Here is a 13,993-nt window from a genome sequence, read left to right on the forward strand (position 1 = left end):
TTGGAGTTGCACTGGTGCATGGTCGACAGGCTTTCTCTTTCAAAGAAGCACGCATTTTTCTTCTTCTCTTTTTTTTTTCATTTCCTTTTCCACATTTAAAAGCACTTTGAAACTCCTCAATACTGCGTCGGGAGCATCATCGTTCTTTGATGCATTATTATTGTTGCCTCACCCTTGCATTCTTTGTTCCCAAGCCCTCCTTTCCCGATATTTATCCCTCTCCACCAAGACCCTCGTATTCCAAGGCACACCCCAACGATACCAAGAACTGAAACGACAAGGTCTGCTTCCCACCGGTTTAATAAGTGAATAGAGACAAATGAGTAAGGTTAAATAGCTACGTGGAAGCGAAGTAAATACATTTGTCATATGATTCATCAAGTCGTGATCCACCTCTTTCTCATCATGATAGAGTGAGCTTGCAGCCTTGCGTATCAACCCTTTAATCACTCGACTTAGGAGCTTCCTTCTCGGACGGCTTCCGACCCCAGACCACCTTCTGGCGGTAGAACGCATGCGACTTGCCTGCACGCATCTCGCGGCGAAGATGGGAGATGTATACCTGAATCTCCTCCTTGCTCCAGCCTAGAGTGTGTGCCATGAAGAGAACGAAGCCTTCAGTGTCAGTCTCGAGCCCATACTGAGTGAACCGCCCCATCTCCTTGAGTCTAGGATCTTTCGGCCATCCACCGACAGGACACTGGTAAATATTGTTAGCCCTGCATTCGACACCGTAGAGAGTCCCCGCCGGAGGAAAGGCCGTTTGGTAAGCAGGCTTACCTTGAACTCAAACTCGTGGATGTCAACAAATCCAGCCTTTTCCATCTCCTTCTTTTGAGTATCATCCTCCACGACCGTAAAGGTGGCGCCAAGCTTTTTGCCCCCTTCGACAAAGAACTTGCCCCATTGTCCCATTGCGGAGTCATCTTTGACAGTTCCGTCATCACTCGTGATCGCAGAGGAAGTCTCGTAGCTCTCGACCCAGCCGCCAGGCTTACAGCAGCGAAAGGCTTCACTGAAAAGAGCGCCCCAGTCTTTAATGCTGCCAACAAGCCATCTGATGTGGATATAATCAATCGAGTCGGGCTTGAATGTCCACTCGCGGGTGCAATCTTCAATCTCACTGCCATCTTATGATTAGACTTGAGCTGACTACGGGATTGAGCATGGGTAACACAAACAATTGCAGGTTTGGAGGAACCCAGCCAGGTTGAATGGGAGATAGATCTGTCCCTACAACACGTGTGTTGGGATACTCGTCGGCGAAGTCACTGCGAGTGTTAGCTGGCGAATTTCTGCAGCGCATTCGTTTTAGTCACAACATACATGGCCCAGATGCCTGTATTGTTGATTCGAATCAGTATTGAGTACACCGGGACATATTATTGGGCATTCTTTACCTGTTCCAGTGCCAATATCGACAACAAACTGAGGGGTCAGCCAACGAACTGACGCATCGTTCAGAAGCCGCTTACCTCAAGGTTCTCCTTTTCCAGTGGCGCCAAATGGAGCTTTTCTCCAATGCCGAGAGTCAGGGTGTGATGGCTGCGAGGAGCTCAGTAAGGGTCATCTAGAATGGACGTAGTGGTAAGCATACTTGATGTCCATCACCTCATTCTGGGTTTCATCGTTTGCACCCCTGGCATCATGTCATCAGATATTACTGAACAAGAAACGGTATGCGAGGACGCACCAATACTGGGCATTGCCCTGCTCGCTGTGGTAAGACCGCCCATGAATAGTTCTATATTGTAGGATACTGGAGCTGATGGAAGCGGTTGACGATTCAGCGCCATCACCAAGAGCAGAATCGGCGTCGGTGTTATCTTGTCCCTGTTGCAGCCATAAGCAAGGCACGAGACATTGTGGCTTGGAGTGGTGAGACAACCTGCTGTGCCCAGTGCTGGGGAGGGAGGATACCACCGGGTGGGGAATCTGCGGGTGTATCTTGACACATGTTGGGAGGGCGGTAGATGGATCAGCGGCTGGATTAGGTAGCCAACAGGTATGGAGCAGTCTGGAGTAAATGATGGCGAGGTTGTCCTGGTAATTACGAGCGATTTATTGAGGACAGAGTGTGAGCGGGGTAGTGAAGTGGCTGCAGGGATGCAGGAACAATAGAAGTCCGAGAAGGCTTCAAACCACACCCCTGGTCAAGAGGATCATGGGGGCAGATTGGAGCTGATGAACCACGTACGATTGTTCAAAGCGACGGTATGGTTTCGACCTCTGATCCTAAGGTTAGAGTGTCTTTACAATATACTCTGCATTATCCGCAACAAAGTCGTTACCCATTGTTGTCCTCCCAAGTTTGTGTTGTCGAGCCAAGAAGCGGGGTCTTGGGCCACCTTGGTGTCGGGTCGCGGAGCATTGACGAGTTCCGCGAGTGCCAAGCATATCATCAAGGTATGAGGGCAACACCTACCTTGCAGCTTGACAGCTGAGGGGTTTGAAGTTGGCCGTCCGGCCGAAGGGTTCGGCCGACATGAGATTAACCATCTCATACCTATTTTACGATAGATCGCAGCCACTAATGAGTTCAAGATGATCATTTAACAAGTTTATGATAAGTTTATCATCAATTTATGACGAGTTTATAATGAGTTTATAATGAGTTTGTAATAAGTTCACAGGGAGTTGGCGATAAGGAAGACAGTATTAGGGAAACAAAGAAACCCTCACAACGGGCGAAATTGACCCAAGCAATGATTTGGCCGCCCTTGGGTATTAAAGTAGAACAACCTCTCTTGTAAAGGACTTGAAATCGTCAGCCGAAAACTTGGCTTTCCTATCCGCGTATCCTAATACAGCCTTGCCAAGCCGTTGGTGCTTCCCATTATCCCCGTATCCAAGAATCAAACAGTGGAAGACTGCAAATGGCCACGGTCCAGATTGTCCCAGGATGAGCACGCTGACAGAGAAATCTCCGGTTTCTTTCTGTATCGGGCCCTTTGACCTCTGAAGCGTGATGTCACCATCGTCGAGGTTGTGTTCACGCAGCGGGCAGTCAAGTGTGATGTGCCTGACCTCGAGCTCTGGTGTCATCTCTTGCCTGATGGTCATCTTGGGCTTGCTCTCCTGAAACTCAATGGTATAGTATAGGTGCGGGCCGTATAGCGATATAGTTCCCTGGGAGACGGCTCCAAACTGATTTCCCTGGTACACAGGCGTGGTACTCGCATCTAAGACTTGGCAAAGAACATGTTTTAGAAGCGGTGAAAATCCTACGCCCCTCCTGTAAAAGCTGAGCGATGCCCAAGAGAAGGTTGGGGCGACATAGCTGTCAGAGACCCGACCCAGTTCGTCGGCGGCATGCCAATTCAAATGGTTTATGAGAGAGCTTCGCCAAAGTCCAGCGAGATATGATGTCTGTACGTCGAGCGCGGGGAACCTGGATGCCATTTTTCTTGCGAGACTGGAGAGCGAAACCAGTTTATCCGTGTCTTTGGTAAAAAGCCTGTGGGAAAACTCCTCGACCAAGTCCTCCCAGGGTCGCGAGTTAGGGTTTGTAGGACTCGAAATCTGCCAAATGCTGCTGTAAGACTTAATAGGCTGCTGACCGCAGATACACGCAAATCCCGCGTTGCACTTCCACTGAATATCGTCCTTTGTAAACTTGATATATCTAGATGAGAGGACGTCCTCTTGTAGTGTCCATCCACGGGTATCGAGGGGGTCATGAGGATGGTGCACATAATTGTCCTCGTGGAACCCAGAAGAACAAACGGAGCTGACAGTTAGTTGGAAAGCCGACCCAAGCGATGCTTGAAGCTGATCATAAAGTCGGTCAATATCTAAGAACCCGCTACGACAAGAGGTCGATGAGGCGGCGATGATGGTGACCTTGGACATGGAGTATACAGTTTCCAATTTTCGTGGCCTCGACTTCCCAATCCTGCGTCGAGTCTTGAATAATGCAGAGCGAATCGATCCAGATGTATGCAATCTCAAGCTTCCTGAGCACCCACAAGGCCTGTTGGATAGTAGCAGGCAGATCTGAACGATCAATGCCTGAACGAAGGGCCTGGATGGTGGAAGCTGTTGCCTTGTACGGTGGGTTTGACTCCAACTCTGACGCACTGCCCCAGCAGTAGCTGAGGGCAGCAAATTGCCCCGACATGACATCAGTGTTGAAGTCAACGAGATTTACAGATCGGTCGCAGATTCGCAAGACTCGTGCAGGCCACCGCGCTTTATTCGCTATCATCAGGGGCTCGCAATCATGGGCTGGGTTGGAGAGGCAGTTGTTGAGCTGGTTTCTGACAAAGGAGACATGCTCTGCTGATAGGGGATTGGCATGAGTGATTTCACCAACTGGCCGTGGAATGTATTCTACCATGAATGGATAAGTTAGCAAAATATGAAGCATTGCTATGCCAAGGTTGTAACGGCAAAGCATCCTGGATGCATACATACCGTCCTCGATAGATATAACTCAACCGTCGGCCCTCGTGGTCATCTTAATAGAGGACCGACTCACAAATCAAGCGTGGGAATCTCCTCACTGGTGTTGCATAAGCAAATGCTACAAAAGGCGAGACATCATCATACCCTTTGTCCCCAGGTCGGACGTCGGACCATAATCCCGCCCAAACTGCGGCCTCACACAGCACACCGCAAAATCTGCAACCTTCATCTCTGCGGGTTCGGATGTACCTGGGAAGGTCTTTGATAAATCCACCGGGTTTCATTTTAAAGAGTAGTGCGTGACATTTTGAGCAGAGATTCCAATCTGCTAAGAGTGCCCATGTTGCCCGACTCTGCGGTGGAAATCGGGCTTCCTTCGAATCATCGATACTGCTGGCAGTCGATATCGGGACATCAGAGCCTGTATCTTTCAAGTCTGACATGGCTTGTGTAGAAGAGAAAGCCTATTCTCAGCAGGCTCAATACTTGATGAGTGAGATGAGATCTGATGGTCTGAAGATGACTGCGGGGAATATTGTTAACCGAAGGCTGATAAGGGAAAACAATAATCCACATTTACGCGCATTAACAATTAATCTTTTATTCCATTCAGGTAGTGATGAATGGGTTGCCCGCTTCAAGCAAACAAGTTCCAAGAGTCAATGACATGGGCAAAGCTGAGGGATGGCGTATACCCAGTCAAGCGATATCTAGCCTGCTCCCTTCTAACTTGGACCTAATTCTGAGCTAAAGGATTAAGCCTAGGTTTAGATCTATACTAAAAGGTCGCCTTAGTAGAGCATATTGTTGACGAGCGAATGGTTAAGTGCAACTATGCCGCTAAATCTAGACATCGGGTTTACGGAGTTGGACTTAACGTTGCGGATTTGCGGAGCTCACAAATCTTCGGATTTACAGGTTTACGGCTTTGGTGATTTGCAGATCTACGGGTTTATTGATATGCGTCATTCCCAACTCCGAACATCACAATGCATAATAATTCCTGTATTCTTTCCCTGGCTTCTTATGTCTTATTTAAGATCACCCCTCTTCATTTCGTAGTATTTTTTTTTTAAGGAAGATCGACAACAAAATCAATATCATTCACTTCCCTTGGACCACATTGCTTATCCCAACTCCAAAACTCGACATGTATGCAATTCTCGGAGCGGCCGGCAAAGTCGGCTTTGCGACATCATCGGCATTACGCAAGGCTGGTCTCCCTGTCAGAGCGATTCTTCGCGATGCGTCAAAGGCTGCGCCACTGCGTGAAATTGGCTGTGAGATCGCTGTAGCCGACCTGCAGGATTCTCTAGCCCTCGCAAAGGCGATCGGCGATGCAGACACTGTACACATCATTCTTCCCCCGTCTCCGCAGGCCAAGGACCCTGCTGAGGAAATGCGAAGAGCGATCGAGAGTCTGGCTGCCGCGCTTGAGGAGGCTCGCCCGAAGCGGGTGCTAGCGATTTCGGACTATGGGGCTCATATCACTCATGATATCGGGATGCCTACCATGTGCCGTACGTTCGAGGAACGACTTCGCCAACTCGACTGCCAAAAGGTATTTCTGCGGTCGGCGGAACACATGCAAGGATGGGGACGCGCCATCCCAGCCGCGATAGAGTCCGGCACTCTGTTGAGCTTTCACGATCCGGTCGATATGCAGTTTCCCACGATTTCAGCACCAGACCTAGGCTTGATAGCCGCTGAGATCTTGCTGCAAAACTCCAGCGACAAGGACGTGGAGATTGTGCATGCTGAGGGTCCGCGCCGGTACAGCGCCAAAAATGTGGCGACGGCATTGGGGGAGCTGTTGGGTCGGACATTCAATGTGGAGGCCGTGCCTCGCTCCCAGTGGAAGGAGGCGTTTGAGAGAGTCATGAGCGTGACTCTCGCTGAGCTCTTGATCAAGGCTAATGACGCTCAGAATGAGGGCGGCCTTGTTGACGTTGAGCCGAACTCTGACAGTGTTCGGTATGGCACTACAGAGTTGATTGACGCACTCCGGCCATTGCTTCCATCTCAGCAAGACGGCATACATGGCTAGCATCTCTCAATGCATAGGGATTTTTGTTATCCTTCTCAAACATGATGGTGCTCTTGGCTTTATTCGATACAGGTGTTCCATTACAGTGTGACTGCTGGAAAAGAAAATGTCATTCTTGAACAATATTACTATGCATATGCTTAGTAGCTATATCTTGCCCAATAATATTTCCTGCAACATTTTGATCTCTCACTCGACTGGCGTTGATGTGCAGGGCGGCACTGCGACTGACTGTATCCTTTATCATTGTGGCCAAGGCCTCTCTTGTGGAGACATCATTGATGACCAGAACAAGAAGTGGCACTGCAGCCACAAGCAATCTGTCTCAATGAATGCCTGTTCACTTTGGAACACATTGCATTTTCATGACTGCCCCAGCTGGTTATCTACCCAGACAATTGATCAAGTCTCGGAGCCGGCCAGGAACCGACCGGCACCGAATATGTACAACTTCCCCGCTTTGATGACACAGGATTACTGGCCGGCAGATGTTGAACCAACTATCCTAGGTCTAGCGTCCCCCAACCCCATCAATCTGATGAGTCCCGTGATACCTCGCTGTTGATCAGGAACACCTTGGCGGCTTGAATTGTGGAGAAGTTTGAACGGTGTTTGTTACGCTTTGTGTCGGTTCCCAGTATCGCGTCGGTTCCGGTGCCGCCAGTGACGACGGTACAAAAGGCTTCAAGCGACAGGCTTCCTCACAAACTTTGTGTTTATTCCTTACAACCCAATAATACCGTCATTCGATTCGAAAATGGTAGGATCTGAATATATACCAACCTTGTCTTTACTGACATTTACATAGGCAACTCTCCCATCCGATGCTCAGGCCCAGAAACCTGATTCGGGGTCAGGTATTCTTCCTACATACCCCCGCCCGAGCTTGATGCTCACCAAGGGCGAGGGGTCATATGTCACCGCTTCCAACAACAAAAAGTACCTAGACTTTACCTCTGGCATCGCTGTCGTGTCGTTGGGCCACTCTGATCCCGAGATCACCAAGATCATCACCGACCAGGCAAGTCGCTCCGGCCCTTGAGGGCTTCTTTATTAACCGGGTCTTTGACTTCAGGCCGGCAAGCTCATGCATGCCTCGATGCTGTTTGAGAACGAATGGGCAGATGTATTGGCCAAGAACCTCGTTTCCAAGACGAAAGCGTCTGGTACCATGTCAGATGCGCACCAAGTGTTTTTGGCCAGTTCGGGAACAGAAGCCAACGAGGCAGCTTTGAAGTTTGCCCGCAACTTTGCCAAGAAGGTTGATCCTTCTGGCAACAAATTCGAGGTCGTCGCTTTTGCCAATGCCTTCCACGGTCGTTCGTTCGGATCCTTGTCGGCAACCTACAACCCTAAGTATCGCGAACCGTTTGCGCCTCTGGTTCCTGGCTTCAAGCACGGTACTTTCAACTCAGTTGAGGGACTCGACTCTCTCATCACTGACAAGACATGTGCTGTCATTGTTGAGCCGTTGCAAGGAGAGGGAGGCATCTACCCCGCCAAGGCAGAGTTCATGACTGCTCTGCGGAAACGCTGTGACGAGACCAAGGCGCTGCTGATTGCCGACGAGGTTCAGAGCGGCATCGGCCGGACAGGGTCTCTCTGGGCCCATGCCCACCCTTCTTTGAGAGATCCCAAGACCAACAAGGTGTTTGCGGAGCCAGATATCCTCACCACTGCTAAGGCATTGGGCAACGGTTTCCCCGTCGGTGCTACCATTGTGACACGACGGGTTGCAGACACCATCGGCCTGGGAATTCACGGCACCACTTACGGAGGTAACCCACTCGCATGCCGAATCGCAAACAACGTTCTCGACCGCGTGTCGAAGGATGACTTCCTCAAGCAGGTCCAGGCCAAGTCTGACCATCTCGTCAAGGGGCTTAAGGATCTGCAGGCCAAGATGCCGGAGGTTATCAAGGATGTCCGAGGTCACGGCCTGATGCTCGGCATCGAGTTGCAACCAGATTTTAGTGGCAAGATACCCGAAGTGATCCAGAATGCTCGAGATCGCGGTCTTTTGGTCATCGTTGCTGGACCTTGTATTCGCATGGTTCCTCCGCTGACAATTGAGGCGAAGGATCTGGATCTGGGACTGGACATTTTTAAGGCGGCTCTTCAGGCCATACGTGTAAATAAGAATGGGGGAAAGCTATGAGATGCTGGCTGGGGGGGTGCAAAAGTTCTCCGCCGCAAAATAAAATAGAGGTCATTGCAAACAGTGTGCTATCTAAACTTGACTGTGGCAAGTGTCATTAGACAAATGGTAACCTCAGGATCCCTCTAAATCCAGTCGGTTACATGGCCATGTCAGTCTGCATCATTTCCCTTCCATATTTGGAGGTTGAGAGCCACCTGATGCTCAGTCCAAGTGAAGCATTTCGGTTCTCGTTCTCCTCCCATTGTTTCAATATGCAGAAACTGTCACGGTGGCGCTTGAGATCTAGTTATGAAACCTATATTAAATGTCCAGACTAATTACATACATTAAATTCAACTCTAATGCGTGGCACTAGATGTGGGCTGGCTCCAAACCACTGGAGTGTAGAGATCCGTGACCGTGACCGTTCCATACTTCTCCTCCGACTCTTCCACGGCCTCCTGGTACAGATCTGGGAAGGAGGGCTCATCCGGCTTGAGCATCTGGGCTGCCATAGCCATCTTGGCATCGCCCTTGGAAAGCTTCTTATCTGTAATCTCCCAGGTTGGGTGAGTGTCACACTCTAGCTTGGGTCCTCCGGCTGAGACGATGGCTCGCTCTACGCATCCTGCCTTGATGGTGAATGGCAGGTTAAAGGCAACGCTGGTGCCCCATTTCTCTGTCTCGCCGTACCAGTGCCAGCCTGTCATTGCACCGCAGCCGCCCTCTTCGTCCTTGAGCTTCGCTCCTTCGTCGCCGCTCCAGCCATCGATTCTCGTAATTTCGACGTACCAGAAGAGACCTGCAGCGTAGACATCACAGTAAGCGGTCGGTGTTGGCTCAGGCTCAGCCGTCACAGTTACTGTTTTTCGAGGAGTTGTGGACGTCGATGTTGTGGATGTTGTTGTCGGGGTCGGCGTCTCCGTGGTTGTTGGGATCAGGCGGCATACGCAGGTACCAAAGGCGCTATCGGGGTTGAAAGGCCAGTGGAAGCAAGTAGGCTCTTTGCCCTCTTCGCAGTCCATCTCACACTCGTTGTTGCTCAAGCATCCCTTGCCTTCACCGGTCTTTGTGGGCTCCGGAGCGCTGCTGGTTGTCGATGAGGGATCGTCACCCTCGCATTGGCAGATCTTGAAGCCAGGGAGGAGAACCACGGTGGCACAAGTGGCGGTTTTACCCTCATCACAGTTCCAATCCTTACACTCGTCATCATTGTCGCATCTGGTGAGCGGTTGTCCAGTCGAGGTAGGGTCAGACTCTGTCTCGGACCTGGAAACAACAGTCGACAGAGTTGTGGCGCTCTCGGTAGTAGTCGACGCGACCTTGCAAGAAGGTCCCTCTTCCACTTCGTCGCGTTTCTTGGGAATGTTGCCAATGTCCCAGTCCCATGCGACGTTGATGGTGGTAGTGCCCTGCCCTGCTGCCCGTGCAACCAAAGTGTTGTAGCGTTGGTTCAAGATAGACCACTTCTGTCTCCACTTCCTTTCCTGAATCTCCTTCTGTTGGGCGTTCCATTGGGTATTACCATTGATTTTGTTCTGCATTGCTGTCTTGCAATCGTTGAGGTCCTGCTGAATTCTGCGCGGCATGGCAGCGAAGGCTTGTGCAATCGCCTGGTTGATGGAATGAGTCTCGGTGCCGGTGAATCGGTTCTCCATGAAGGTCTTGTATCGTTCTGCAAATGACCACTTGTTGTCGACGACTGCAGGATCCTGCAGACAATCCCGGGCGTTCTTGTCCATGTCAAGGCTGAAGAGTAACACTGTTAGCTTTGTTGAGATGCTCCAACGTCGGAATACTCACAGCGCCTTGTAGACTCGCAGATTCTGTCGGATCATGGCCTCGTGAGAATGAGGTTGGTTGGCCAGCTGGACTCCAATGAAGAGTTTGTCGATAATCTCGATTTGTTTGTTGACTTCCCCCTCCATTTGCGCCAGACTGAGTGTTTGCCAGCTGATCACCTTGTTCACGCCCTCCCGTACCTTCTTTCGAATGTTCTGTGGTGTGGTGGCGAATCCCTGTGACGCAGTGTTAGCAGAATCTCACTCTCGTACCGTTAAAGTGACTTGCCTTGGCTTCGTTGGTCCATGCATCCACGCCGATGAAATCGTCGAGGAAGTGGGCATCAAGGGGTTGGATCTGCTGGTGCTCTTGACCGCCAGGGTTCTGTTTGGCTCCGGGATATGTCTTGAAGACGTCTTTAACGAACTCCATGTCTTGTGCGTTGCTCGGCTGCTTGGATCCGAAGGGCGATGACATGGCACTGCCATAGTAGATCAAGTCGTCGCAGCTAATCTGTTGGGCAGGCTGGCTGGGCTTGCTGCCACGGATGCTTTGACCTCGCCCATTGCTGGGGGTGATGGCCCACCAGAAGTCCTTCAGGAAGCTTTTCTCGAAGATGTGATCAATTGACGGCGCCTTCTCCTTGTAGTTGGCGGCATCCTTGTCGGGGAGTGGCTTTCCGCCAAAGTACTGGTTGGACGGTTTAGGTCCATTGACAGCCAAATAGCAACCGCGAGCGTCATTCCTTCGTTCCCAGAAGTACCATCGATCGATGAGTCTCAGGGGTGAGCTACCCGACTTCTTGATGGCCTGTTCGTATAGGAAGACGTCGTTGCCTTCAGGGTACTGGGGGAACGTGATGGGGACACTTGCCGGGATGAAACAGTTGCCCAACTTGTTGTCCTTGTTGATTTGGTTGGCCTCCGGAGATGACCATCTCTTCTCAACGAACGGATTCTCATCTGCGACATCTCTCCCTAGGCTTCCGTCCATGGTGTATAGAAGTTCGTCAGAGCATTCTGCGCATTCTTCACCACCACCAGTGGCACTGCAGCCTTCAGCCTCGGTCGTCGTCGAGGTGACACCAGTCACACTGCAGCCAGTATGAGTCTTGGTGCAGGTCGTGGTACAGTCTGGCGTAATTTCGGCATCAGTGGGTCCTGTGTAGGTGGTGCAAGCAACGAGGCAGTCGCTGGCGGTGGATGTTTCGCTGCAAGCGGTTGATGATTTGTCGTCGTCATCATCATCGTCGTCGTCCTTCTCGGACTTTGGTGGGTCATTGCACGTGGTGATGAATGTCTGAATGCAGGGGAAGGAGAAGCCGGGGAAGCCTGGGAACTTGAACCAGACGCCGGTAATAGGAGGGAATCCAAAGAGGATAAGACCCGAGCCATCATCATCGCACTTCTTGGAGCCGACAATGACAGGGACAACGGTCTGCTCGGTGGAGCCCTCGGAGGTAGTGGTGATCCAGGTGTTGGTGGTCCACTCAGGATGGCCAGAGGCGCAGGTAGGCGACCAGTTCTCAGGAGGAACTGTGACAGTGGAGGCGTAACTTTCGCTTTGACCCGACGTGGTTGTAGTGGGAGGAAGGGTTGTCGGGACACCAGCTGAAGTAGTGGAAGGCGGGACATCGCTTGTAACGCTTGCACTGCCAGAAGTTGCCGTCTCAGTGGCTCCGGGCTGAGTAGGTTCAGTTTCGGTGCCAGAGGAAGCAGTATCGGTTCCAGCAGGTCCGGTCTCGGTGGAAGGTCCTGTCTCAGACGACGCACCCTCGGTGGTGCCGGACTGAGTAGGGTTGCTCTCAGTGGCAGAAGAGCCGGTCTCAGTACCGGATGGCTCAATCTCAGTGACTCCCGTCTCGGTGCCCGAGGGCTGATTAGGACCAGTCTCAGTGCCAGAAGAAGCAGTGTCGGTGTTGCCAGGCTGAGTAGGAGCGGTTTCAGTTCCAGAGGAAGCTGGCTCAGTGGTTCCAGTCTCTGTTCCGGGCTGAGTAACACTGCCTTCAGTTCCAGCCGAGCTAGTCTCAGTACCGGAAGGACCAGTTTCGGTAGCAGATCCCGTCTCAGTGCCTGTAGGCTCAGTGATGCTGCCTTCCGTGCCGGAAGAAGCAGTCTCGGTATTTCCGGGTTGAGTAGGGCCAGTCTCGGTACCTGAAGAGCCAGTTTCCGTACCAGTTGAGTCGCTCTGAGTGCCGACAGAGCCTGTTTCGGTGCCAGTAGGGGCCGAAGGACCAGTCTCAGTGTCACTGGGCTGAGTTGGGTTGCTTTCAGTGACAGAAATGCCGGTCTCGGTGTTGGAGGCGCCGGTATCAGTGGTGACTCCCGTCTCAGTATTTTCGGAGTGAGTAGGGCCAGTCTGACTTCCTGTAAAGCCAGTCTCGGTGTTTGGCGAGCCTGTCTGCGTTCCAGCAGAGTTGGTCTCGGTGCCAGTCACTCCAGTTTCGGTGCCATCAATTGTCGAAGGTCCTGTCTCAGTGGCTTGTGTTCCAGGCTCCGTCTGAGTCCCAGCTGATCCAGTCTCGGTACCAGAAGGACCAGTCTCAGTTCCAGTAAGAGTCGTCTCAGTGTTTCCAGGCTGCGTAGAGCCAGTCTCAGTTCCGGGAAGGGTGGTCTCGGAAATGCCTCCGGAAGGGATAGAGGCAGTACCAGTCTCCGTCTCAATGCCGCCAGACTGGCCAGAAGTGGCAGTTCCAGTCAGGCCAGGCACAGTGTTGGAGTCATCAGGTCCAGGGATAGTATTGATATTGGTGTTGGTGTTGGTGTTGGTGTTGCTTGGTTGATCAGTCTCAGTGTCGGTACTGTCGGACTGACCAGGGATGGTGTTGGTGCTGCCGGGCTGGCCAGGAATAGTCCCGCTGACACTGCTCGTGAGCCATGATGAAAGCGTGCCAGTAGAGGTGCCTTCCTGGGAACCACTAGCAGACAAACTGCTCATGGAACCAGAGACCGATTGGGAGTCGGTATCAGTCGAAGCTGACTGATAAGGAGGGAGTGAAGACCCAGTTGTGGATGGGTTGGATGGCCGACAAGGCCCGCCCAGGGCTCCTGAGGCCCAGAGCAAAAGAAGAATTCTCATAGCGAGAAGAGAGAGAAAAGAATGAATACAGTGGAATGAACGAATGGCTAAAGAGCAAAGAAACGAGTGTGAGGTGGGATGGCATGGAGAAGAGGTGCCAGGGCATTCAGTCCTTATACATCCTACTGTGACCCTTGCAATTCATCTTGATCAAGCTCTCTCGCAGCAAAAAAATCTGGAGAATTTTCTCAGTTCATTCATCCTTGCCGGCTGAAAATAGGATGCGGGCATTTCCTTGCTTGCAGATGAGCCCCGATCCGAAGCGCAGTTGTCGAGCAATGATCAGTGCCGTCTGTCGTGGCCGAAATCTCGGGGCGCACAAAATGTCCCTATCTAATCTAGCACATGATGATCCAATTCACATTATGGTTCCATTGCATGAGCAGGGCTCATGAGGTCAAATGGATGACAGGCCACCCTTGACATAGCTACAATCATTGGTGTGGTCTGGAAGCCAGCACTGAAGGAGCATGCAGGTTGCTGCAATCCATCGTTTGTTTCACACAAACCTAATGCAGTGGGTGCTCCGTCAGTGAACG

At 51.5% G+C, this 13,993-nt stretch overlaps 6 protein-coding genes across 6 annotated transcripts; 3 read left to right on the forward strand and 3 right to left on the reverse strand.

The window, feature by feature from the left end:
- Nucleotides 1–442: 442 nt before the first annotated feature.
- On the reverse strand, nucleotides 443–1,957 carry MRS44_011690 (uncharacterized protein; the record flags this gene model as incomplete). The annotated part of the gene is made up of 8 exons (XM_065619815.1): nucleotides 443–700; nucleotides 781–1,123; nucleotides 1,182–1,271; nucleotides 1,327–1,339; nucleotides 1,401–1,428; nucleotides 1,476–1,545; nucleotides 1,694–1,833; nucleotides 1,886–1,957. 8 exons carry the CDS (start codon nucleotides 1,955–1,957, stop codon nucleotides 443–445), a joined length of 1,014 nt encoding a protein of 337 aa, XP_065475887.1.
- A 770-nt stretch (nucleotides 1,958–2,727) lies between these two features.
- On the reverse strand, nucleotides 2,728–4,339 carry MRS44_011691 (uncharacterized protein; the record flags this gene model as incomplete). The annotated part of the gene is made up of 2 exons (XM_065619816.1): nucleotides 2,728–3,794; nucleotides 3,862–4,339. The coding sequence occupies 2 exons, from the start codon at nucleotides 4,337–4,339 to the stop codon at nucleotides 2,728–2,730; spliced, it is 1,545 nt and encodes a 514-aa protein (XP_065475888.1).
- Nucleotides 4,340–5,557: 1,218 nt separating this feature from the next.
- Nucleotides 5,558–6,454, forward strand: MRS44_011692 (uncharacterized protein; the record flags this gene model as incomplete). Its single annotated transcript, XM_046283307.2, has 1 exon — nucleotides 5,558–6,454. One exon carries the CDS (start codon nucleotides 5,558–5,560, stop codon nucleotides 6,452–6,454), a length of 897 nt encoding a protein of 298 aa, XP_046134591.1.
- Nucleotides 6,455–7,211: 757 nt separating this feature from the next.
- On the forward strand, nucleotides 7,212–7,496 carry MRS44_011693 (uncharacterized protein; the record flags this gene model as incomplete). Its single annotated transcript, XM_046283956.2, has 2 exons — nucleotides 7,212–7,214; nucleotides 7,263–7,496. 2 exons carry the CDS (start codon nucleotides 7,212–7,214, stop codon nucleotides 7,494–7,496), a joined length of 237 nt encoding a protein of 78 aa, XP_046134590.2.
- Nucleotides 7,497–7,553: 57 nt separating this feature from the next.
- On the forward strand, nucleotides 7,554–8,612 carry MRS44_011694 (uncharacterized protein; the record flags this gene model as incomplete). The annotated part of the gene is made up of 1 exon (XM_065619817.1): nucleotides 7,554–8,612. One exon carries the CDS (start codon nucleotides 7,554–7,556, stop codon nucleotides 8,610–8,612), a length of 1,059 nt encoding a protein of 352 aa, XP_065475889.1.
- A 341-nt stretch (nucleotides 8,613–8,953) lies between these two features.
- Nucleotides 8,954–13,454, reverse strand: MRS44_011695 (uncharacterized protein; the record flags this gene model as incomplete). The annotated part of the gene is made up of 3 exons (XM_065619818.1): nucleotides 8,954–10,343; nucleotides 10,398–10,591; nucleotides 10,641–13,454. 3 exons carry the CDS (start codon nucleotides 13,452–13,454, stop codon nucleotides 8,954–8,956), a joined length of 4,398 nt encoding a protein of 1,465 aa, XP_065475890.1.
- Between the last annotated feature and the right edge of the window lie 539 nt (nucleotides 13,455–13,993).

The sequence above is a fragment of the Fusarium solani genome (genome assembly GCF_023522795.1).
Source record: "Fusarium solani strain SB1 chromosome Unknown bctg00000007, whole genome shotgun sequence".
NCBI lineage: Eukaryota > Fungi > Ascomycota > Sordariomycetes > Hypocreales > Nectriaceae > Fusarium > Fusarium solani.